At 45.0% G+C, this 26,695-nt stretch overlaps 1 protein-coding gene across 1 annotated transcript in view; it reads left to right on the top strand.

Moving 5' to 3' along the window:
* Positions 1-20,259, top strand: part of LOC144144378 (uncharacterized) — a 34,271-nt gene extending 14,012 nt beyond the window's left edge. The window contains exons 5-6 of the mRNA XM_077675802.1: positions 2,751-2,820; positions 17,630-20,259. Coding sequence (XP_077531928.1) covers positions 2,751-2,820; positions 17,630-17,767 — 208 coding nt within the window. The 3' untranslated portion in view covers positions 17,768-20,259. The remainder of the gene's footprint in view (positions 1-2,750; positions 2,821-17,629) is intronic.
* The last annotated feature ends 6,436 nt before the right edge of the window (positions 20,260-26,695 follow it).

Below are 26,695 nucleotides of genomic sequence, written 5' to 3'. Positions count from 1 at the left end.
AGTACTCAACTAAATAGCCACCGCATACAAATCCAAGAAAATCTCCACCCCCTCTCTAAGAGAATGAACCAATTAAGGTGAAGCAGAAGATATGAGCAGGCTTCTTGTGAAGGGTTTTGGGAATTGATGCAAAGCAATGAAAAGCTTGGTTACTTTGTGACTACCTTCAGGCGTGCCCAAGAAAATTATCCTAGGGAAGAATTCGAAAAGAGCTGCTAAAGCTTCCAACAGGACTCACCTGCTCTCCATGTACTATAGTTCTACAGTTCTTGAAGCCCTGTTGCATATTTCAATGCCTTTTCCACCAAAACTCAATCGCACCATGCTTGAAAGTCAATCTGAGTAAAGTTTTCATAAGAATGCTGCATCAACTTGAGTATTTCAATTCAATATGAGCCAAATCCAAGTTTATCACCCAAATATTGCTCATATTCATGGCAGACTTTTTAATTACTTGTGGCTATAAACTTCCCCTAGCAGACATTTAAAATTTACCATATAATAGATTTGACGGCGTTATATTTAGGTCCGGTAATAAACTTCCGCTCATTTCCCAAAATCGCATTCGGTGGATCTGGCTCGTTTGGAAAAAAAATGCCTCACTTGTTCTAGTGCGGGCAATAAGCTAGTGAGTCACATGGCCATTCCCTTTTTTTTTTCTAATTATGTAGCTTATTTGAGCGAAGTTTACGTTAAAAGTGGTGTCAGTATGATTCTAACGGGGCAATCTTTTGAATGAACCAAACTTGTGTTTTGTCTGCATGGCCTCTTTAACACAATCGTGACCAGGAAAAAAATCGGTTGTTTTTAGGTAGTCCAAGAAATTTTTTTTCGTGCCACAGAAAATGATTGATGCTAAAGTGTAAGGTATGAAATGATAGAGGAACAGTATTCATTTGAAACAACAGATTTATTGCGAATATATTATCAAAAAAATTGTCAAAACAAAAAGAAAAAAAAAGTGATAACATCAATGCTACTTTGCACAGTGTAAACATAAAAAAAAAATTTAAATATACTTTGTGAATACAAGGCCCTTTTTGAACTGAACTGTTTATTTCGGCAACAAAAAGAGGTTGCCCTGGGGCTATGGCAAAAGGCAACATTTAAAGTCGCCGGACTTTAAAGTCAGTGATGGCTCAGAGGTTGGCTCACCTCGTATGGCTCACCTCGTTTGCAGGAGGTACCGGGTTGGAATCCGCGTACCGCCGGGCACTCACCAGTTTCTTTAACGGGTACAGGCGTCCCTGGTTGAGTGCAGACCCTTGAAAGGGGAATTCACGCCCGGAAAGCTGCCTTTACCCTTGCGAGGGGCCCCTGACCCTTGTCCATCTGGCGGGGCCCCAAGTTGTCATGCCGCGTTGCGCCATTGCCGGGGGTGAAAGAGTCTGGCGGCATGTCCTGCCACAAGCGGTTGTGAGTTGAGCGTCCACCATGGCTGTGGACGGCACCATGTGCATTCGTGTGCCTTGGTGGCGCCGGGCACCTGCCGGTAAAATAGGTACGAGCGACTCCCCGCCCTGGCGCTCGGCCCTTGTGTGGGACTACAACGCTTGGGAAGTTCACCCGGCTTGCACGGGAAATCGCCCCTATGGAAAGGGGCGGCTGCTAAAACGCAGGAACTTTTTTTCTTTTTTTTTTTTTAATATAGAATGATACTGCAAATATGAGCTCTGCAAGTACAAAAGTTATTTACAAACATACAAAAATATAAGCACTAGTGCGTATCATGCCACCGCACAAAGCAGTTTCTCAGCTCGGTGCAACAAAGGTTGGCTCCACACTGTGCAGACGGTGCCAAGTGGTCCCGCCCGAATGAAGTCGGCACCCTGCAGATAAGAGCTGTGACCTTTACAGCAGGCCGGATGTTTTCATGAATGCGAGGCAGCGATAGAACGGCCTAAGGAGAAAGCGAAACTTGCTGGCAGATACGTTCTGGGGTGGTTTGATGCACTTTCGCTGTCCGTACTTAAGTCTGACGAATCGAAGTTTTCTTACGTGTCTGTGCTGCTACCATCATCCAGAGATTACAGCTCGGATTCATTGGAATCCATCAAAATTCGCCATTCCCGTGGAGCATTGGCAAGCGGCATCGACACCGTAACCAAAACCATGTGCACCCGACAGCGAAGGAGCTTTAAAATCCTCCTTGCAGCGGAGAAAAGAAACTCTAAAGCGAAACTGATGAAATACTTCCTCTTTTACCCTTTAGATGGTGTTAGCTGTCCAGAAGCGCTCGGAGTGCACCAAAATTTGAACTTGTATTCATCTATAACACACTATCGATGGGAATAGGCCCAGTTACGAAAGTGTTAAGCTGAGGCTTTGACGTGGTGGGATGGCAATGCAGCAATTTTTTGTTGTAATCAAAGGCAATGATTGTTTGTTTTGGTTTTATATTTTTTAATTTAATTTGCCTGCCCTCATTAGCCATGCAGCTTTAAAAACTAACTGAAGTTTGGAATGTTTGCAGTTCAGAAAGACATTCCCAAATGTTTGTGAGAGCACTACGAATTGCTTTGGGCAGTAAGCAGCTAATAGTTACATGCAAGGTACAGGCTACTTTTTCTCTTGGCTCAATAATCTTAGCGTGGATGGCTTATTTTGGTAAAACCAAATGAAGGAAACTGCACCAGGACGCATGTAAGGAGCCAATCAGTCCTCAATGCACGGTAGTTGCCCGCTTCACCGAACGCATATAGTTGGCTTGAGAAGATGGATGCTAATTCTTGCACCTGCTTTTCTGTTAGGTGGACGGACGGATTCTCAGTACTCAAAGTGGGATCAGATGGCCTTATATATGAGCACATTTGCGACAAGGTAAGATGTTCTTATATTTTTTTAGCTCTCAAACTCCTCCAGACCACCCATCGCCTGCCCTACATAGAAGTGATATAGACCTCCAGTCATTCCTCCCTGTGGGGGAGTGAGGTGGGTTATCACGCAAGGGAGGCTCAGCCCCGCCCCTCATCTGCCTTCCCGTCCCACTCCACTACACTGAAATCACTCAGGATCCGAGCCCGTGCAATCTACAATGCCCCCATCCTCCACTACCTATTCGCCCCCAGCGTACCCTCACAACTGCGCTACCTGCGACGTGCAGGGATCCGCATACTGCCCCCATTGCCCCCACCCTGTACTATACCCTTCCCCAGAGCAGTGGGAGAGTGGGCTGTCCAACTTCTGTCTTGAGGATGAGGAATGCCTGGTTGTTTGGGCCCGAGCAGCAGCGCTAGCCCGTGGCTTTCTGAAATGAAAAGATGCCACTCACTTTTTTCATTTTCACTTTGGCTTCTATAGATGTTTTTCACCACCAATGTGTGGTTACTAGCAGAAATTTGTCTGTATATACATCGTGGTATTCCCATCATCATTGCCACCATGGTCGTGGTTACAAAAGACCAAGGGAATTCTTTTGCTGGAAGGCCTACCTTGGAGGAGAATCCCCCAGGGATTTTTCAAATCTGGATTTTTTTGAAATTTCAAAGCTGTGAGCAGCAGGGCTGACGTTTAGTGGAAAGGTAAAACGTCACTCGCATTCTCTACCTGCTCTACTATGTATAGTAGGCTTCTCTAATAGTGTGGTGGGAGTGTAATTGAACTGGTTTGGGGAAAGGGGCGCACATGTGGATGTACAAACCACTCCCCCTCTTAGCTGTGCCAACGGGAATGCAGCTTCTGATATGTCCTCACTTCCTGCCATCCATCTCTTGAAGACCAATAGAAGGCTATGCTCTTAACAATGAATGTATGAGCCAGTTTCCATTCAAGCCCCACTTATGGACACCAAGTACGGCAGAGCCAAAGGCACATCCATTCTCAAAGTCTGGACAAGGTTCTTTTACATTTATCGCTACATGTAACAAGCAAGGGCAGGGTAGTGAGTAGTAGTAGAGTTATAAACAGTGTCTGAAATTTGCAGTAGAGCAATGGCCAATGCTGCTCACCGAACTATGGCAAAGAGAAAATGCACCCGCTGTCGGACATTAATGATGTCGTAAAGCTTCTTTCAACACATGTTGGCGTCATAATTTTTATAAAAACAGTGCGTAGCATTATTTCATCACAAAAATACTTATTGCTCATTGCTCAATACCGGTTGGTATGGTTACACAGTCGAACCCCGCAATAACGAATCTGCTGGGGAAAGCCAAAAAAATTTGCTTTTGCGGGAAATTTGTTGCTGCGAGAATGAAACAAACAGGAAAATTGCTCGCAAACCAAAAATTTACTTCCGAAATTCGGTTATATTACTTTGCGAGCCTTACCTTGCAGTAAATTCACAGCTCAGCTCTCGCACTACAAGAAGTGCTTCAGTGACAGTCGTGCGCGCCTAAAAACGACTGAATTGTTTCAAACGCATCCAAATCATCCCGTGGGCTTGCCCTCTATACGCATTTTTCTCCCTGGTCCTCGGCGCCGAGCATGTCGGAGAATGCAGGCGAAGTCCAGCTGCTTCTGTTGATGAACTTTGCCCGACAGTGGCGCCTCATTGTTCCAGTGCTGTCCACAAAACTAAGGGAGCACTGCTTTGTTGACGTCCAGAAAGGCCGCAGCCATCCCTCTTTTTTTTTTTGCTCACGTGCACCATTAAAGAGGGGCGTACTTGCTTCTCAAAATGGTGGAGCGAGCTGCAGGCGGTTCCAAACTTATCGGCGCTATCCTCCCTTCTTCCACTTAGGCCACTGACTTGGGCTGCAATGGCTGCCTTATCTCGTAGCAATAAAAACTTCCGCTCTTGATTGAGAGCAAGCGTGCTGATTGCCGCATACACTACGAACACGCGCGCACTGTTCATTGGTAGCCGCAGTAGCCGATAACGTAGCCGAAGCCAAAGATGTGCTGTGAGTCACCATGTGTCACCTCGTGGTGTTTCGCTGCGAGGCTGCCTCCATGGCCGCCTGTTGCATGGTCTTTTATGTAAACAAGTATGGCGGCAGCCATGCAAGCACGCTGTGGCAGAAGTTTACAAACTTGAGTCCGAAAAAAAATGCATTTGAGCACTTCTTGGACACTGTTAGCCTCAAATGGGTAAATAAGATGCCAACCAGACTTGCCGCGAATTTCCTTTATAGCGCGAGATCGCTTTTGAAAATAATTTCGTTGCCGCAAGATATGAAATACATGGGCTTCTATGGTCATTCGCTGGGGATCCGAAAATATATTTTGTTGCCGCGGGAATTTCTTACTCGCGGGATTTCGTTATAACGGGGTTTGACTGTATTCGGTTGCTGGTATACAGGCAGGCTGTACCAGCAACCAAATGAAAGACTACCACGCACCATGCTGTTTCACCAGTTCGGGTGGGATAAATCGTGCTTTCTTGAGCTCGCACATTTCTTTGCTCCCACGTTGGTCATTCCATGCCAAACGTACCAGATACTGCACTCGACCACCTCCGATTACACTACAAAAAATCATGGTTGATCGCTTCACTGCACAATTCGTTCTCGTAAATGATTTATAAAGGAAAAAAAATTTTGTCGCTTACATCAATTGGAATAATGGCGGGGACGAAAACCTGCATTGTGAAAAAAATTCACAAACCCAAAATAATATATGGAGTACAGTAAAAGAAAATCCAGTTGATAGAAAATGAACTGTGCTTCCTTGCCCATCAACAACTGCTAATGCATCTCACATGTTCTTTGCGGTGAAGCAATACAGCATTTCTGGGGCGCATTGAGACACTTATTTACGGCAGTTACAACTTTTTCAAAGACAGTGCAGCTGCATAATTTGCTGATATAGTTGACAGTAAGTGCGAAAACAATATTTTGGAGCCTGGAAGTGAGTAGCGTTAGGGCGGGTGAAAAATTAACTTCGAAAAACTTGCAATATTGCTCGTGTTCAGGTACTTATCGCAGTGTGTGGCGGTCCATGCACAAATACATGCTTGGGCTCATTTGAAAGAGTGTTCTGAAAGCAATTAGTTCTGGAAGTTTAATCGTAATAGTACCTCGTGTTTTAACTGAGGAAGTATTTTTGTATATTGAGCTGCCACCACAGCCTCAATTGCTGGGCCGCTAATTCGCTTCACTGCAGTGCGACTTCCTCTGCGGCAGCGAGAGGTCCGGAGTTGGCGCAGGTCGAAAGGCCGCATGTTTGTGTTTGGGGGTTCTATCAATGTTGTCCGCTTGGTGAGAGTAATTCCACGTGTATTTTGCAACCTTTTGCTGTGGCGCAAGTGAAGTGGTAGAAGCGTAAATGAGAGAGACCTTGAAGGATGACGCCGCCTGTCAGTTAGTGAAGTAGTGAATGCCGCAGGCTTTCAACGAACTACAGAACTGATGTCAACAATTATATGCAACATCAGCAATAAAGATGGCATGCGTAGCTGCTGCCCGGCGTGCCAGAGCAAAGATGCCCTTCTGAGCATTTTGGAGAGCAGACTATGTAAGGGCAAAGTTGAGGACTTCCGTGTTTAACACTGAATTGTAGATGTCCTGCAGACTGAAAGAATAAGTCGTGCTGAATTTGTGGAAAAGTTTTTAGACCCAGTAGAGGAGCTCAAGCTGCATCACTTCATATGCAAGCAGCAAGCGAAGTATCTGAGAGAGCTGAAAAGCAGCGTAAAGGATGACGAGATGATTCTTCTTTTAGACTTCACAGGGAACTATAGTTTTATCGTGAAAGATGCTCCCCAACCTTATCATTGTATAAATGTGCAAGCCGCGATACACCCCTTCGTGGCATACTATAATTGAGACGAAACTGGGGTCCTTTGTTTAAAATCACTTGCTGGGATTTCGGACTGTCTCGATGACATGACAGCGGCCGTTGCTACTTTTCAAGCTGCGGCGTTAAAAGTTCTTAATTACTAATGTCCGAGAAATATACTATTTCTCTGACGGTACAAGAACAAGAAATTTGTGTTACCATCACGAAAACTTCAATTTAACTGCTGAGTGGAGCTTTTTTGCAACGTCACATGGAAAGAGCACTTGTGATGGGGTTGGCAGCACTGTGAAGCGATTGGCAGCCGGGGCCAGTCTTCACAGACCTAACCATGTACAGATACTTACTCTCCATCAGCTTTTTGCATGGGCGCAAAAGAACGTCAGAGGTATATCCCTGCTGTAAGTACCAGAAGAAATGGCTGAGGGAAAAAAAGAGCTACCCTCGTGAAGAATTGCGTCGATAGTTCCCTTGAAAGGTTCGTGCACCTTTCATCGCTTTGTACCGTCATCGCTGGCAACTGTCAGTGCTGGGCTCACGTCTTTATCTGCCACCCAGGCTTTCTAAAGGGCACCACGACCACGATATCGGCGATCACGATGAAAACTGCAGCCTCTTAATTGCACCGAAGCGGGCATAGCAACCCATGTTGTACTACATCTGTCACCTGATAGAACGCTGCATTGCAGAACTGAATTTTAAGAGCTCCGACAATTTATCATGACACCCTCCCAAAATCCAGTCAGCCGCACTCCTGTAAAGCAGCCAGCCACTTCTACAACCAAAAATGCCTGTGGCCGCCAGAGGAAGTCATGGTGCAGTGAAGCAGACTTACACTCCCCCGACTGAGGCCGTGATGGCCACTGATAAAAAAATATTTCCTCATTTAAGACGCAAAGTGCAGTCAAAACTCGATCTAATGAAACCCGATCTTACGAATTTTCTGATCTAACAAACAAGTTCAGATTCCCCGTGAGGTGCCTGTACGGCTCAGTGCTTTTATGAACTGGAACTAATGAAGTAGATTCAGTGCTGTTCCCGATTTAACGAAGTATTTTGTGGTACAGACGCGCATAAAAAAGGAGCAACTTTGAATGCGTTTTGTCAGAACGCCATGAAGATTATTGTGCCACGTCAGAAAAAAAAAGGACAGGCATCTAGTTTTGTTTTTACTGAGCTCTACAGAACTCAGCAGTCCCGTGGCTGTGGACCTTGGCGTCTCAGCCAGCACGCTTTCCACAATCTTGAAGGGAAAAGACACCATCATTCATGCCACTTCGTCTAAAATTGCATCGAAGAAAAATAGCCTCAAGACACCACCCCGCACGAGAAGCTGGAGGAAGCCCTGTTTGTGTGGTTCAAGAATACGAGATCCAAGAATGCTCTGCTTGCGGGAAAGTGGTACAACAAAAACTGCTGTGTTGTTTTTTCCGAGTCGGCTGTGCTGGGACAACTTCAGGGCAAGCCTCAGCTGGCTTATTATTTTCACTGCACACTTTGAGCGCATTGCTAAATTATCAGCAGGTGAGCGTCGCGGCCGCCGCAATTACGATGTCATGGTAGCTGCTGAGATGCCCCTCCCTTCAGGCATCAAATTTAGGGAATGAACTGCTTGTAAAATGACACAGTCCCGATTTTGGCAAGTTCTCGATTGAACGAAATAATTTACAGTTCCCGATGACTTTGTTAGATCAGGTTTTAACTTTGGCTTGTCCTTTTCTTCTCTGTGCAACTGCTTGTTTTGCTACCACGAACAACGTATTCAACTATTCCTCCTTAACCAGTTACCGTGGTGGCTCAGTGGCTAAAGCGTTGCGCTACTGAGCCCAAGGGCGCGGGTTCGATTCCTGGCCGTGGCGGCCGCTTTACTGATGGAGGCGAACAGCGAAAATGTTAGTGTGTTCGAGATTTCGGTGCACATTAAAGGAGCCATGAAGACAAAATACAAGTTTGTGTTATTCGAAAGATCTCGTTTTATAGTCAGTGCTTGTCCGAATGCAAACGACTCTTTGTTCACTGAGAAATTAATCAATTTAAGTTAAAAGTTGAATTTCCCCGCTAAATCGTGTGTTTTTGTGGTCCACAACGACATCACAGACCGCCCTGCAGCCTAGGGTCCCTTGATTCACACGTCCGCCGTACAGGGTGGAGACACGTATACGCTGGCGCCGCCATTTTGGGTCGCTCACTCGCCGCCGCAGCAAGTCGTATCAAAACCGTGCTACAATTATTGCCGCAACGCGGTTAACTGGCAAAGTTTGAATCACCTCATCTGTTTCGCGTTGCTGGGTCGCGTGGGAAACGAAAAGAACGACTCGTTGAGCACGTTGACCAATTGCAGCGGCACGGGACCGTTCAAAGAGTGTCTCCACCCTGTACGGCAGCGTTGGCATCGAGGTGCTCACAGTGCTCACGCGTTTGCTCACACAGTGCTCATGCCGTTTTGTGCCTTTGGTTTGTTTTTGACCTTCTTTAACCTGACTTGTTTTTGTTCTGGGAGAAAATCGTTGCCTGAAACATAGTGCTCGCTCGACAAATATGGTCACATAATACCCCTGTCACATGGGCACTTTCAATCGCGATTGAGTCGATCCGGATCGGGCCACTGCTACACGGCAGTTTCAATCGCGATCGAGCTCGATCCCGCTCGAACTCAATCCTGGTTTCTCAAGCGTGATCGAGGCTTCCAAGCACGATGGAACGAAAGCGGCGATACTCTCGTCCCCGCTCAGCAATGGCACAGAAGGTGACAACTTCAACTAACGCCGCAAATTGTGTCAAAAGGGTCGAAAGTTGGGCAAGTTGGTATTGACGCATCTTAAAATTCAACTGCGCGCAAATTAACGAGGACGTGAACACACTGAAGACACCACAAGCGCAGCCCACTGTACAAGAAAGTAACTGTAAAAGGGTCGAAAGTTGGGCAAGTTGGTATTGACGCATCTTAAAATTCAACTGCGCGCAAATTAACGAGGACGTGAACACACTGAAGACACCACAAGCGCAGCCCACTGTACAAGAAAGTAACTGTAAAAGGTTCGAAAGTTGGGCAAGTTGGTATTGACGCATCTTAAAATTCAACTGCGCGCAAATTAACGAGGACGTGAACACACTGAAGACACCACAAGCGCAGCCCACTGTACAAGAAAGTAACTGTAAAAGGGTCGAAAGTTGGGCAAGTTGGTATTGACGCATCTTAAAATTCAACTGCGCGCAAATTAACGAGGACGTGAACACACTGAAGACACCACAAGCGCAGCCCACTGTACAAGAAAGTAACTGTAAAAGGGTCGAAAGTTGGGCAAGTTGGTATTGACGCATCTTAAAATTCAACTGCGCGCAAATTAACGAGGACGTGAACACACTGAAGACACCACAAGCGCAGCCCACTGTACAAGAAAGTAACTGTAAAAGGTTCGAAAGTTGGGCAAGTTGGTATTGACGCATCTTAAAATTCAACTGCGCGCAAATTAACGAGGACGTGAACACACTGAAGACACCACAAGCGCAGCCCACTGTACAAGAAAGTAACTGTAAAAGGGTCGAAAGTTGGGCAAGTTGGTATTGACGCATCTTAAAATTCAACTGCGCGCAAATTAACGAGGACGTGAACACACTGAAGACACCACAAGCGCAGCCCACTGTACAAGAAAGTAACTGTAAAAGGTTCGAAAGTTGGGCAAGTTGGTATTGACGCATCTTAAAATTCAACTGCGCGCAAATTAACGAGGACGTGAACACACTGAAGACACCACAAGCGCAGCCCACTGTACAAGAAAGTAACTGTAAAAGGGTCGAAAGTTGGGCAAGTTGGTATTGACGCATCTTAAAATTCAACTGCGCGCAAATTAACGAGGACGTGAACACACTGAAGACACCACAAGCGCAGCCCACTGTACAAGAAAGTAACTGTAAAAGGGTCGAAAGTTGGGCAAGTTGGTATTGACGCATCTTAAAATTCAACTGCGCGCAAATTAACGAGGACGTGAACACACTGAAGACACCACAAGCGCAGCCCACTGTACAAGAAAGTAACTGTAAAAGGGTCGAAAGTTGGGCAAGTTGGTATTGACGCATCTTAAAATTCAACTGCGTGCAAATTAACGAGGACGTGAACACACTGAAGACACCACAAGCGCAGCCCACTGTACAAGAAAGTAACTGTAAAAGGGTCGAAAGTTGGGCAAGTTGGTATTGACGCATCTTAAAATTCAACTGCGCGCAAATTAACGAGGACGTGAACACACTGAAGACACCACAAGCGCAGCCCACTGTACAAGAAAGTAACTGTAAAAGGGTCGAAAGTTGGGCAAGTTGGTATTGACGCATCTTAAAATTCAACTGCGCGCAAATTAACGAGGACGTGAACACACTGAAGACACCACAAGCGCAGCCCACTGTACAAGAAAGTAACTGTAAAAGGTTCGAAAGTTGGGCAAGTTGGTATTGACGCATCTTAAAATTCAACTGCGCGCAAATTAACGAGGACGTGAACACACTGAAGACACCACAAGCGCAGCCCACTGTACAAGAAAGTAACTGTAAAAGGGTCGAAAGTTGGGCAAGTTGGTATTGACGCATCTTAAAATTCAACTGCGCGCAAATTAACGAGGACGTGAACACACTGAAGACACCACAAGCGCAGCCCACTGTACAAGAAAGTAACTGTAAAAGGTTCGAAAGTTGGGCAAGTTGGTATTGACGCATCTTAAAATTCAACTGCGCGCAAATTAACGAGGACGTGAACACACTGAAGACACCACAAGCGCAGCCCACTGTACAAGAAAGTAACTGTAAAAGGTTCGAAAGTTGGGCAAGTTGGTATTGACGCATCTTAAAATTCAACTGCGCGCAAATTAACGAGGACGTGAACACACTGAAGACACCACAAGCGCAGCCCACTGTACAAGAAAGTAACTGTAAAAGGGTCGAAAGTTGGGCAAGTTGGTATTGACGCATCTTAAAATTCAACTGCGCGCAAATTAACGAGGACGTTAACACACTGAAGACACCACAAGCGCAGCCCACTGTACAAGAAAGTAACTGTAAAAGGGTCGAAAGTTGGGCAAGTTGGTATTGACGCATCTTAAAATTCAACTGCGCGCAAATTAACGAGGACGTGAACACACTGAAGACACCACAAGCGCAGCCCACTGTACAAGAAAGTAACTGTAAAAGGTTCGAAAGTTGGGCAAGTTGGTATTGACGCATCTTAAAATTCAACTGCGCGCAAATTAACGAGGACGTGAACACACTGAAGACACCACAAGCGCAGCCCACTGTACAAGAAAGTAACTGTAAAAGGGTCGAAAGTTGGGCAAGTTGGTATTGACGCATCTTAAAATTCAACTGCGCGCAAATTAACGAGGACGTGAACACACTGAAGACACCACAAGCGCAGCCCACTGTACAAGAAAGTAACTGTAAAAGGTTCGAAAGTTGGGCAAGTTGGTATTGACGCATCTTAAAATTCAACTGCGCGCAAATTAACGAGGACGTGAACACACTGAAGACACCACAAGCGCAGCCCACTGTACAAGAAAGTAACTGTAAAAGGTTCGAAAGTTGGGCAAGTTGGTATTGACGCATCTTAAAATTCAACTGCGCGCAAATTAACGAGGACGTGAACACACTGAAGACACCACAAGCGCAGCCCACTGTACAAGAAAGTAACTGTAAAAGGTTCGAAAGTTGGGCAAGTTGGTATTGACGCATCTTAAAATTCAACTGCGCGCAAATTAACGAGGACGTGAACACACTGAAGACACCACAAGCGCAGCCCACTGTACAAGAAAGTAACTGTAAAAGGGTCGAAAGTTGGGCAAGTTGGTATTGACGCATCTTAAAATTCAACTGCGCGCAAATTAACGAGGACGTGAACACACTGAAGACACCACAAGCGCAGCCCACTGTACAAGAAAGTAACTGTAAAATGGTCGAAAGTTGGGCAAGTTGGTATTGACGCATCTTAAAATTCAACTGCGCGCAAATTAACGAGGACGTGAACACACTGAAGACACCACAAGCGCAGCCCACTGTACAAGAAAGTAACTGTAAAATGGTCGAAAGTTGGGCAAGTTGGTATTGACGCATCTTAAAATTCAACTGCGCGCAAATTAACGAGGACGTGAACACACTGAAGACACCACAAGCGCAGCCCACTGTACAAGAAAGTAACTGTAAAAGGTTCGAAAGTTGGGCAAGTTGGTATTGACGCATCTTAAAATTCAACTGCGCGCAAATTAACGAGGACGTGAACACACTGAAGACACCACAAGCGCAGCCCACTGTACAAGAAAGTAACTGTAAAAGGTTCGAAAGTTGGGCAAGTTGGTATTGACGCATCTTAAAATTCAACTGCGCGCAAATTAACGAGGACGTGAACACACTGAAGACACCACAAGCGCAGCCCACTGTACAAGAAAGTAACTGTAAAAGGGTCGAAAGTTGGGCAAGTTGGTATTGACGCATCTTAAAATTCAACTGCGCGCAAATTAACGAGGACGTGAACACACTGAAGACACCACAAGCGCAGCCCACTGTACAAGAAAGTAACTGTAAAAGGTTCGAAAGTTGGGCAAGTTGGTATTGACGCATCTTAAAATTCAACTGCGCGCAAATTAACGAGGACGTGAACACACTGAAGACACCACAAGCGCAGCCCACTGTACAAGAAAGTAACTGTAAAAGGGTCGAAAGTTGGGCAAGTTGGTATTGACGCATCTTAAAATTCAACTGCGCGCAAATTAACGAGGACGTGAACACACTGAAGACACCACAAGCGCAGCCCACTGTACAAGAAAGTAACTGTAAAAGGGTCGAAAGTTGGGCAAGTTGGTATTGACGCATCTTAAAATTCAACTGCGCGCAAATTAACGAGGACGTGAACACACTGAAGACACCACAAGCGCAGCCCACTGTACAAGAAAGTAACTGTAAAAGGGTCGAAAGTTGGGCAAGTTGGTATTGACGCATCTTAAAATTCAACTGCGCGCAAATTAACGAGGACGTGAACACACTGAAGACACCACAAGCGCAGCCCACTGTACAAGAAAGTAACTGTAAAAGGTTCGAAAGTTGGGCAAGTTGGTATTGACGCATCTTAAAATTCAACTGCGCGCAAATTAACGAGGACGTGAACACACTGAAGACACCACAAGCGCAGCCCACTGTACAAGAAAGTAACTGTAAAAGGGTCGAAAGTTGGGCAAGTTGGTATTGACGCATCTTAAAATTCAACTGCGCGCAAATTAACGAGGACGTGAACACACTGAAGACACCACAAGCGCAGCCCACTGTACAAGAAAGTAACTGTAAAAGGGTCGAAAGTTGGGCAAGTTGGTATTGACGCATCTTAAAATTCAACTGCGCGCAAATAACGAGGACGTGAACACACTGAAGACACCACAAGCGCAGAGCCCACTGTACAAGAAAGTAACTGTAAAAGGGTCGAAAGTTGGGCAAGTTGGTATTGACGCATCTTAAAATTCAACTGCGCGCTTGTGGTGTCTTCAGTGTGTTCACGTCCTCGTTAATTTGCGCGCAGTTGAATTTTAAGATGCGTAAATTGTGTCAAATAATTTGACCGAAATAAGCGTTCGGTAACATTTACATAGTTACGTATACCTACGACCGCGCGAAGTTACCAGACGCCGGCCGCAAGTACATTGTTAACGCCATCTGGTGTACACGAGCGCAACCGGCGCAACTTCTCGATCGCGATTGAAACGGGCCGTGTAGCAGCGGCAGTGCGTCGAGCGCGCTCGAAAACTGTATCGCGATTCACTTCAGTCGCGATTGAAAGTACCCGTGTGACAGGGGTATAAGACACCGTAGCGTCAATCAATCGGCCAGTATCATCCGAGACGACCCCAAAGCTCCGCAGTTCTGTGCAGCCAAACAAGCATAGTGCACGCTGTACCAACAGCAGTACGCATTGGTACTTCTATGTTTACATGTGCTTTCGTAACTTACACTGTTTTTCCCACCATTCTTACGGCTTTAAAAAGAATATGCCCTAAATTTAAGCGCGTATAGCTCATTCGGCAAGCTTATAAACTCTGCCTAACATGCGTTTGCTTTCGCCGCCCTCCGCCAATCGCAGAGCTGTCTCATGTGACATCATAGGTTCTGTTGCGGGAAATGAGCTAGTGGGTTGCATGGCCACTCCCTTTTTTCCTAATTATGTAGCTTATTTGAGCGAAGTTTATGTTAAAAGTGGTGTCAGTACAATTCTAATGAGGCAGTCTTTTTAATGAACCAAACTTGTGTTTTCTCTTCATGGCTCCTTTAAAGATCCCCAGGCGGTCAAAAGGTCAAAATTAATCCGGAGCCCTCCACTACGGCGCGCCTCATCGCCTGTGCAGCGTTGGCGCGTTAAACCCAAGAATCAGTCAATCAATTAACTGTACTCCCATTAAACTTCCAGAAATAAATGCTTTCAGTACACTCTTTCAATGAGCCCAAGCATGTATTTGTGCATGGACCGCCACACACTGCGATAAGCACTTGAACACGAGCAATATTGCAAGTTTTTCGAAGTTAATGTTTTTCTCGTTCTGACGCTGCTCACTTCCAGACTCCAATGTATTTATTTCGCACTTACTGTCAACTATATAAACAAATTATGCAGCTGCACTGTCTTTGAAAAAGTTGTAAGCCGTAAATAAATGTCTCAACGTGCCCCAGAAACGCCGTGTTGCTTCGCCGCAAAGAACACATGGTGAGGCACAGTAGCAGCTGTTAATGGGTTGTGGCAAGGAAGCACAGTTCCTTTTCTAGCAACTGAAATATATATATATTGTTTTTGCAATGTAGGTTTTCGTCACCGCTGCAGTGTTCAATATTGCTGTAAGAGACAAAAAATGTTTTCCTCCAAAAATCGGTTACAAGAACAAATGGTGTAGTGAAGTGATCGGCCATAATTTTTAACACATAAGTGTTTTATGCCCGGGTACACCAAGATCTCACCGGCGTCATATCCGTCATGGAAATGACATCGCCAGAAAAAGTTCCAATGACGCGGCTCCGCCTGGATTCGAGCCACGAACTCTCTCGCCGCAACCGGAGGTACACTGTGCTATGCACACTGCGCTATGAATTCAAGTGCAAGTAAGTTTACGAACGCGCCTTATATCTTTCCTACTACCTCTTCATTCAGATGGTGCTGCCGTCTAGGAGAGGTGAAGCGAAGTAGTTCATCGGGACTCCAATAAGTGCCGACAGTTGGCACCTCGATGCCAGCGTCTTCATGTCCGCGGGACGCGGGTAAATTGAGGCAATCTCCGCCACCCACTGCTTTTGGTTTCGGTTTCGGTTCGGTTTCGTTTGCACGGTTCTCAAGGGGCTGTGGTTTCAGTCGAACTTACGCAATGTTCCGGCCCGTACAATCCAGTGTCTAGCATTGATGCGTCTAACGGTGCCATACCGACGTAATATAAATAGCGATGTGCAAGTTTATATGAATGCACAATAAGCATTTAAATGCTCCTGTGAAGGCACATTTCACGTTCGTGTTTTACCGATTCCTATGAAAGAGGCATGAACCACATTTTTTTTTGTAATGTAATTTAATCGGAGGTGGTCGAGTGCAGCATCCGAGACATTTGGTGTGGAATGACCCACGTAACACTAAGCAAACGTTTCCGATGGGTCTGTAACAAGAATTGACATTTTGTCGGAGAGCTTAGCATCAGTTTTGTGCGTGCGTGAGTGAGAGAGGGGGAGGAAGAGGGGGGGGGTTCGGTAGCAGTCATGCCAGCTTTATTGCGGACTTCGAACAGCTACGGTGAGAGAGTGGTTCACTATCTTCTTTCTTGCACTGCCCCTGTCACATCGCAGGGGCTAGAGCCACTCTAGGGCATAGTTTGTCTAGTAGCTCTAACAGGGGGGTTAGAGTGATTGGTGGCCGCCAACAACAGCTACTGCCGATAACCAAGATCAAGCAATTGTGTTGATGCGTGTGGTTCCATCGGGTAATGCCACTACAATGCTGGCATGGAGTTCAACACATTGATTATGCCATTTTTATTGGCACATCAAGGATGATGTTGCTTCTGATTTTGTGTAGCAAGAAATTTGAAGGTTTGTCAATATTTGTGACTTTCTTAATTGAAAACAATGTCCTTCAGGCTGTAATGGATTGAAACAGTTTATCAAAAGCTATTTCTTTTAAGGGGGCAGGCTGGTCTTGAGCTATTTTGTTTGTTTCTTTACCAATTTTAATGAAACTGCACAGAATTATGTAGTTTTTTGTGCTGATTTCAAATCTGCAATTAGATTTTTTGCAAGTTTTTCTGTTTTCTGAGATAATTATAGATGAATTGCCATTATTTTGGGTCACAATTACAAAATAACCACTCCATATAGAATTGTATTTACCCCGTGGCTAGGTAGACAAATCACTACAGAATACAACGTTGAAAGAATTTTTCTGATTTAGCTATTTTTCATCATTTTACAACACACTGAACTTCACTCCTCCCACGCTCTGCCAGAAATGGCTCAGAGGCAGTATCACTTGCACACAATAGTAATTTTCTAAAGCCTCCATTTGAAAAATTTGCTTCAAGCATTGTATTTTCCACACATTTAGGTATCAAAAGCAAAAGAAAATTATTCTCTGGGTGCCGAAATATCCGAGGGTGCAATGCTAGCTTAGCGTTGCAAGGAAAGTGCCGTTTCACCATCGAATTCTGCGTGAGCTGAGCTGTAGAGTGCACTTTAGAATGCTATTTAGAATAAAATATGTTGCCTTTTGATGAGAAAATTTGCAGACTGATTGAAAAATGGCCGTGGATGCCGCAAATGCCATTTTCCAGAAGACGATTTTTTGACCATTTTTTGTCCCCAACGACCCAAAAAAGGCCTCATGGCTCCTTTGAACACGTTCCATTTGCTTGTCTGCTGTGCACTTAATATCATGTGCTTTTTTTGGGTGGGGTCTGCGCAGATGATGCCTGATGAGGAGCTAGAAGAGGTGAAGCCGTCCAACGTTGCCGTCAAGTTGGCGTTGTTGCTGGGCCTGACACCGCAGTCGTTCAGCTTTGGCTCACCGGTGGTTTCGTCGAGCGAGAACAGCCTGCTCTAGTGTCGTAGTGAGCACCAATGCTTCCCCTCTGTTTGTACACGGTTCCTGTGTGCAGTGTACATAGCTTAGGAACACCAATTACGGGGACCTTGCAGTTGCTGCCACCGTTTCCACCACAATGCGACCGGCACGCTCTGTGATGGCTAGATGCGGTGCAGCGCTTTCTCCCCACTTGCAGAGAAAGGCCCGCGAGTAGTGCCTAGTGAAAGGTGTTTGCAGGCGATGGGGCACAACCTGGACGCAGTGTTGCATGCCCTTCAAGGACGTGCTTAACTACGCTGTGCACAGGAATGGGCCAAGGACAGTGCAGAAGACGAGCTCTGATGGCAAACGGTGTACACGTGTGAGCTATTTATCGCAGAACTGTTCTTGTGCTGCTCTTCTGCGCCGCACACTTTAATTGTGCTGTTTCCTATGCAAGGCCATCATTTCGAGGTGTCTTGCTGGTCCCGCTGTGCTCCTTACACGGACAACAGTCTTTTTGAGAAAAACGCAAGATGTATCGTGTGAATGCAAACCAAGGCTCGTCTTTGAGGCGCATGTGTAGGAACTGCTTTTGGCAGCGCTGCTGGAAAATTACTTGGGCTTGGCAGTATGCGTGGTAGTGCATTGTGCTCGGTGCTTTTTTGTGGATGTTGATTGTCGATTGTCGCTGTTTAGCTTGAGTTGAAAATAAAGAGCACTGGCATACGGTGCACTTGTTCCCGGAGCTGTGTATGCTGAGGTTGCCCTACGGCCATCATACTTGCTCATTGTGTAGAATTATAGACAATTGTGCTGTGCGTCTGGCAGCAGTGATAAGTTATTCAAGTGTTCCGAGTTTGTTTCAAGTTTTCTAGCCTGCAATGATTTGTTCGAATTTATCTTGTGTCCACCATGCCTAATGCACTGCGTAAAGCTTCTGGAAAAGTTGCTCCACATAATATGGAACCTGTGTTGTTGTTCATGCTCACTAGAAGCCAGAAGGCAGTGTGTTTTCAGCTTGATATGTACAGCCTGGACTTGTTGGGCAGAGCTGGTCATAGAGCCAAGAATGTACCACAGACTGTTGTCGTTGGTTCCTTACTGAAACAAAAGCAATCAGTGGTGCATTGAGCAGAAAAGCCGTTGTCCGATGTCTGTAGCAGTGGCCAACAGCGCAAATTGGATGCAGCGTCAGCGTACGTACTCAAACGATAGCTCTGCAGCGTTCAATTGGGCATAAATGCTTTCGCACTGGTGTTTAGGTGTCCTCGGACATTTTCTTTTTGTTCAAGCAGCCTGTACGCCCATACCATTGTGAAAGTTTCAACACTGTCTGCTGAACGGAGGGGGGACGGAGCTGCACTGTTTTGAACCAGTCCTGATTGTTTTCTGCTTTTAAAATAGTGATTGTTTTCTACTTTTAAAGAGGAATGACAAAAGCATCAATTGTGAGCCTTTTCCTTCCTAATAACACCCACGTGTTCAACTGCTCAAGAAAAAAAAAACAAGTATTTTTAGTATTAGCATCACGCAGACAAAGTAAAAATACCGTTTCCAAAATGCTAAGGTCCCTTCAGTTTAATTTACAACTATAAAAGCATGGTTGGCTGCTGCTTCATGTGTAAACCTAATAAATTTCACCCTAAGGGAGGATGTGCTGCACAAAAGTGGAGGCTAAGAATGAATTTGTCTGATGCAATTTGGGAACAGGCAGAAGTCATTGGAAGCGGCTTTTGCCCTGTTCTGAACATCTAGTGGCTCATGGTGACCTTAATTGTCACAAAACTCTCCTTTGAGCATCAGATAACAGCGCCATCGTGTTCCAAGAGGCAGATCTGCCAGGTTGTACAGAGTCCTGTATTCACCACAGCATCCATCATCCGAGACTAGGGAGCTCACATGGCTGCCCTACCCGCATTTACACAGCTGCCGGTCGTGCATACCAGCTATCAATATGAAGTGTCCCCGAGACTTTCCAGTAGTACACCAAATCTGCAGTGGAGACCTAGAGTTGCACTCTGTAATTACAACAATAAAGAAACATTAGGACTAATGCACGCTGGCAGTTTACTTCTCGCAGTACGCCGTGCTTGCAGGTTGCCTATTTATGATATCTCCTGATGTAGCTTCCAGTGCTCACTATGTGCAGGCAGTAGTGATAGCTGTCAAGACTTAAAGCCCGTACTCGGTTATTCCTAGAATGTTGACCAGGGCTTTGCTTTAAATTATGAGTTTCTTGGCAACACTCATGTTTCGCGAAGCAAGGTGGATGGATTTTTTTCTTCGAAAAGACAAGTTTTAGTGCAGTGATGCTTATGGAAGGGTACACATGTTCAAGCGCAATGCTGTACCAGTCATGTGCTGGTGGTAATTGTTTCCCTGTTTGTTGAAGAAAGTCGGTGTCACTCACTCGGTTATTTCTTGCAACCGTGAGCAAGTCTGCGGCAGCTTCAGTCTACTGAATGTGCCACCTTGGTGATAGTTGCGGAGTGTTCTGTTGAATCAATAAAATTATTTTGCAACGCTTACTGCGAGTTTCGCCTGCATTTAACACTGGTAATGTTTTTTTTTGGCAAGCCAGAATTCTACCTTCGAATTTCTTTCCAATCTGAAAACAACAAAAAAAACTTGTCGAGAACTGCTGTACCAACTAGACTGTGGTTTACATGTTGGGCTGTTTGCAAACCCTGTACAGAGCAGCTATGTTAGTAAAAGCAGGGATCATGCAAAGGGCCACGAAGTGAAGTGGGAAATGTGTGAAAAGTTGCTTGTATGAAACAACTAGGCTGGCTCACTGTAATGTTAACAACAGAAATGCTACCAATAGATCTACTGGCAAGAAATTTGACGAGGCTTTTGAGTGGCAGTGGTACATTTAGATAGAGAATAAACGCTGCTAGTTTTGTTATGGTGCTGTCATTTTTTTTTTTTTTTTTTCCCAGCATAGGCAAAGTTGCCAGTAAGCCCATTCTAGGCATGTAGAGGGAGCGACAGGTGCTGAGCAACCATGCCAGACTTAAAAGCAGAAACGATTGATTGATTATGATGTTTGATGTACCCACACTACAGACGCGATGCGGCGCGCCATAGTGGGGGCCTCTGGATTCATTTTGACCACCTGGGGATCTTTAATAAAGCAGAAACGAATAAAATATGATAGAACTTGTGGCAAGGAGTTGAGCTTGCAGTAAGAGCGGTGTGGGCAATAAGAGCTTACAGCAACGAGAGAGCAGTGTGAGGCCCTTTGCCATCATGGTGGTTCGGTTGCGATGCATGCTGTGGAGCCCAAGGATGCAGGTCAGGGCGGCCACTTTTCAGGTGGAGGCGAAAAGCAACAATGCTTGTGCGTTGATATTTTGGCACATGTTAAAGATCCCCAGGTGGTCAAAACCAACCCAGAGCCCTCCGCTACGGTGCACCTCTTAACCCAAGTGTAGCTTCAGTGCATAAAACCCTCAAAACTGGAATTTTTAAGAAATATGTGCATAACTATGACCTGGGATGACCTTGGTCAACTTGCATTGCAAAAGAAATCTCGCACTGTGCAAAAACTTGGCCTGCTTCTGTGCAGATGGGAATGTACAGTCATGCCCTGGATATGTGACTGCAGGTGGAAGTAGGATCATGCAGGTCCTGGTCCTAACTTTGTTAGTACCTAACCTACGTCCTAGCCTACGTGTAGAAACAAGTTGGCTTCTACCGGTAGATTACAGTGCCATGAATGTAACAGCAGTTGCTTATTAACACGTAAAATGCGAAAAGCGTGAAAATAGGTATCGTTGCCACGTGCTTTCCTGCACTACAATTTGTGACTTCGCAAATCATAAGTGATGAAATGAGATTGGCCAAGCTTCTCTAAGCAGTTTCCTGGGAACAGATACGAAAGCATGTGTAAATGTTAAACAAGTGTATGCGAGAACTCCTGCTAAGCACGTGTTACAAAAAGGCCCAAATTTTGGCGTTAGCACATTGACAGGTTCTTTTACCACAACTGCTGGTAAGATTTGTTTCAGTTTTGATTTCAGTCCAGTGTTTCCACATAGTCGTAAATGCCGTGTAAGTGAAGGCAAGAGCTACTGCTCCTTTTCACCGGCTACATTTATTAATATACGAACACCAGTGCCAAAACTGTGATATTACTGGGACAGTCAGCTAAACAACATTTTTGGAAATCCGCCGCCGTGCTAATAAATCATGAGTAGTTTGTACTGCTTCTCCAAGGCAGCAGCACCACCCTCACTGAAAATGCTGTCAATGACTTTGTACGCAGTCCCTATTCCTGGTAAGTAATGGGACCTTTTGTGTCATGTAAAAATGGAAAGGAAACGAACAAGAGAAAATTATGTATTTTGAAATGAACAAAGCGTTATTTGTCATAAAAAAAATACCGGGACAGCTTGGAATAGGGTGATCTTTAGGTCAAAATAAAAAATCATTCAGCCTTTAGTGTCCATTGAAGTCTTTTGTCTGTTGCTTGTGTCCATGGGTTCGATTCCCTCCTCCCTTTTTTTAATTAGGTGACATAATTTGTGTGGCAGGTGTTGGCATTGCAGCCAGTTCTGATGGAAGAGGTCACGTGATTTTCAGACATAGCTTTTGTAGATGCCAGCTGGGTGCATGCTTTTGCCAACGTAGCCAAGTAATGCTTTCACGTTAATAATCTGGTGCTAAAGTCACAAAGTGATTTTGACATGTATGCATGTGCACTACCTGCCAGGGCAGTGTTAATCCCTATGATGCTACAAAAGTGATTTGTGAATGTGACGACTGGTTACAAATAACGATTGTACTAGTCAGAACCAAGTGTTTTCATCCAGTGATAATAAAAATCATAATTGCGTGGCAGGGGTTCACTGTACCATCTGAAAATATTAATTTGAGAGCCTTATGTACCCCGTACCGTGAAAATCCGACGTTAGCACAGCATTGTCATTGTGACTAGAATGGTACTAAACATCCCATTGGCCGAGATATCAACGTACCCACCCACAGTCCTTGTTGCATTGCTTGCAAATGCGGACATGCACCAGATTTGTGTCCCCATTGGCTGCAAATGGGGGTATATGGTGCCTGATGTTTCCATTGCGGATGCAACTACTCGACGTTAGGTCGCACCCGCAACTTGACTTACTAGAGTTTTATGTTGCTTAGCACATTGTTAAGCTCAATGTTAAGGTTTCAAGGCTGAATACAGACCTGCCTGGGTGCATTGGCCAGTGACAATCGCAGCTTCCATCAGAAGCTCTCGGCCGATTCACCAATTCTTATTGGCTGCGATGTCAACATGTATACTAATTAGAGGTAATTGGCCACCAAGGCTCTATCTATATATATATTCACTGAGGTTGTGTAAGTGGAAATAAAAGGCGTAGTGAGACAATTCAAGCCACGTAATTTGAACCATGGGGCACTAGTCGATGTGTACCAAATATAGATCATCATGTGGGAGATGGTTCACTATTGTGATTGTGCGAGGACGTTCCTCTTTCTTTTAGGATAACGGGGAAGTAGGAATGTGCTAAAAAAAAACATTGAATATCAGAGCGATAATGCAATATTCGATTCGGCTTCATATCAAATGGCATTATTCGAAAATTTGGATTAAATTTTCAAAGTATTTTGCAGTTCGAAAGCATGCAGCAGTGGTCTCCTCTGTCGGCGATGGGCTTTCCCGCACTGCTTCAGTGCTGCGCGGCTAAACGGCAAGAGAACTTGGGGAAAGATGCTTTTGGGCGGCGCCTTTTATCACCTCGGTATCGGGCAAACTCCACCCTCGTGCTTCTTTTTAACACGAAAGTGTTTTATTCCAGGATTCACGAAGATTTCACTTACGTCATATCCTTCACGGAAGTGCCGCCAGTACAATGAAGCAAGCAGCCTGTAAAGGGTGCACCCCTGCACACAGGGTCTTCTTGCGGGGAAGCAACCTTTAGTACTAAGAGTACGTTATACTTCGGGTTGTTCGTTTTCGGGTTTTATAGTTTAACAAGAAAATGTTTAATGCAGGGTACACAGACATTTCACTGACATCATATCCGTCACGGAAATGACGCCAGTACACCTTTGCCAAAGCGACCCGCCAGCAGGACGTCGCTCGCCAAGCACACCCACAAGACAGCCGCCGACCGGCAAATCATGCTCAGCTGCAGATTTCGCTGCACATTTCACTTTTGTGTTTCACCGACTCCTATGACAGAGGAATCAACCACAGTTTTTTCTGCATGCTTGGTCACGCTCAAGCTAGCTGCCTCAGTCAATGTTCTCTAGACAAGAAAGCCGAGCTTCATACTTTCATAGTCCCCAAGTCGCCGGTTTTCTGATAAAATGATGTGCAAATTGATTTTTTTTTAACCTGTAATGTTCCTTTTTCTTTTGCTACATTGGACATAAGGAAAAAGATGAGTTTGTCTAGCTTCGTGCTCCTAAACACAAACAAAACTTTCTTGACAAGCAGGCGTTGACATTGTGGCACTCCCAAAGCTGATTTGCTGTGCACATTTGTCATCACGCACTTGCCCCGACTTTGGCCTCGACTCTTTTTATACGTTTAATTAGGCATGGCATGCCCGTCTCGAAATCCATTTTAAGATTCTTGTGGGTACGTGCAGCGCAAGTGCTTTTTAAAAGCAAAATTTATGAGGTGTTAGTGCCATGCTAAAGGGGCCACCAGCATGTGCAAAGCAGAGATGATACCACCAGGCCACGAAGACATGCAGAGGAGGGTTTAGGAATCGGGGTAATTTGTCATGCTTTGCGTTGCCTCATAATCAGGTTCCTTTTTTTTTTAACCGAAATGAAGGTCTATGAAACTTCCATTTACTTTTCTTGTTCATAAGGCAACAGTGGTAATCATGTAGCTGGTCCATAAGGGAACAGTGGTAATCATGCAGTTGATCATAATATATAGTTATACCCTAATTACACTAATGCACTCAAGCACTAGTTTGTGGTTGAAGCCACAAGAGGTGAAAGCTGCTACCACGTAAATTTGAATATCAATAAAGCTAAGAGCAGCAGGCTAGCTTTTTTTGTGCATGTTTTATGCCACATAAAAAGTTTGCAGAACCTTTTAGACGAGCCTTTTATTTTCCTTCAGTCTAGCTACTGAAGAATGCTTCAGAAAATGTAAATTTGTTCTTATTACATATTGCTCCATATTTGCTGTGATCTGAAAATATATGCTTCGATTCGCAACTATTTGAACGAAGTAATTAGTATTTACTTCGTATTCAATTTGAAACCAAAAATTGCTATTCGCACACCCCTACTGGGGAGGGAGCAGTAGTGCGCATAAGGATTTAATCAATACTACTTGCCATCCCATTAAAAAGATTAGCGGAATAGAGAGCTAAGTCTACTGTGGAGGTTGTGCGTTTTGCGCACAAGAATAAAGTACGCGACCTTTTTGTTTTTGTCTCCTGCTCTTATGTACAGTTCTGGAAGCTAGTCAATTAGATTTTTAAAACCCGTTTTCTCAGAGGGAATATAAATCGAGCATATTGACCGACAGTCTCAACTTTGGTCTGGACTTTGTCATTTCTTTAATTGTGGCTAACCTCGGCAGGTTAGCCACAACTGCCGACTGGTGTTGTCGGCAATGGTTGGCTGGTGTTCTGCCCGTCTTGCACTGTTATGTTTTGGGGCAAAAAATTTTGAGTGTTTTTGGAGACATACTGCCAGTGGCAAATGCCCCCTTTGCAGCTTTAATGTCATGAAAGTTTTTTTGAGCCCACTGCAGTTTCACTGCTGTACACCGCACAAGGCCATTTTTAGAATTTAAAGCTTGTTTCTAAGACAAGATCTATCTTATTAGCTCCCAGAACCTTCTTTTACAGGATTAACCTTAGGGAGCTATGGTTTTTTTGGCAAGTTCATGAGCTTGTACGCTGTAATATTTTGCGGCAATCCTTAGGCATGCTCAATGCTGAAGATGGCTCACCTGTGTCCATAGCCTCCTCGGGAGGCATTTTTGTTGCGAGAGTGGGGCCCGAGACCTTACAGAGCTTAGGTTCGCCCATAAAGGGCCACCCCTCTCAGCCGCATCAGTAGGCTGCAGGCTGCGAGGCTGCAGTAGATTGATGGCTCACTGTTTGGCAGCCTTCGTTTGCTTCAGATGCAACAGCCGATCCTGCTTGCACCTAGTGGGCTGGAGCTATTCCCTAGGGTCTTCTCAAGGAAGCCCGGTAAGACAGGTGCTGCATGTGGCGCTGTCCAAATGCACCACATCAGTGATTCGCTAGACACCATTATACTTCTTGGTGGTTGGTGTTTTTACTTTCAGTGCAATCACTTCCTTTTCTTTGTCTTATTGCCGACATGAATTCGAGCGCGTGACAGGGTCATAGCTGCAGTTGGTGCAGTGTGCAGGTGCAGAACAGCTTTGCTGCACCTTCATGTGTCCAATCACCCCTACAGCTCTAAGAAGCATGGCCAAATTTCTGACGTGTAGCACCAGCGTGGGTTAGAGATGTATAATCTGACTGGTATTAAATATCCAGCTTCTACTGTCTCTGGGAGAACTGCTGTGCCAAAGGTGAAGACAATGTGCTTGGCTCGCATCTGTTTTTGCGACAAATGGTTTGGTTAAGGAAGTGTGCCTTACTGATGCCTCCACAAACAGTTCCACAGAGCAGCGAGGGCTTGCATTTACAGGGATGTCGCCTACCTTCTCAATTTTCAGTAGTTCGTTGCACTGAACTTTTTTCATAATTTCAACCAGCAAGTTGCGACATTTTTCGTGCTTTGAAGCTGGTCAGGTTGTGGTTGTGTAGGTCAGGGTCGACAGACATTTCAAAACTAGAAAAAGCAACATTCTTCTCATCGCAATATTCTTATTTACAGTGTGCACAACCACAAAGCACGGAAACAGTTCTTCCTTCTTTCCAGCGAAGAATTCGAATGAATTCAAGGGCTGTCTTGGTGTGCCCCCTTTTCAAAGAGCAGTTAACAAAAAAGGGTTACAGG

Source organism: Haemaphysalis longicornis, unplaced genomic scaffold (genome assembly GCF_048455015.1).
Source record: "Haemaphysalis longicornis isolate Haplotype H1 unplaced genomic scaffold, Haemaphysalis longicornis Haplotype H1 scaffold_1, whole genome shotgun sequence".
In the NCBI taxonomy this organism is placed as follows: domain Eukaryota; kingdom Metazoa; phylum Arthropoda; class Arachnida; order Ixodida; family Ixodidae; genus Haemaphysalis; species Haemaphysalis longicornis.
Note: the sequence above shows the minus strand (reverse complement) of the source record. Positions and strands in the feature narration are given on the sequence as shown.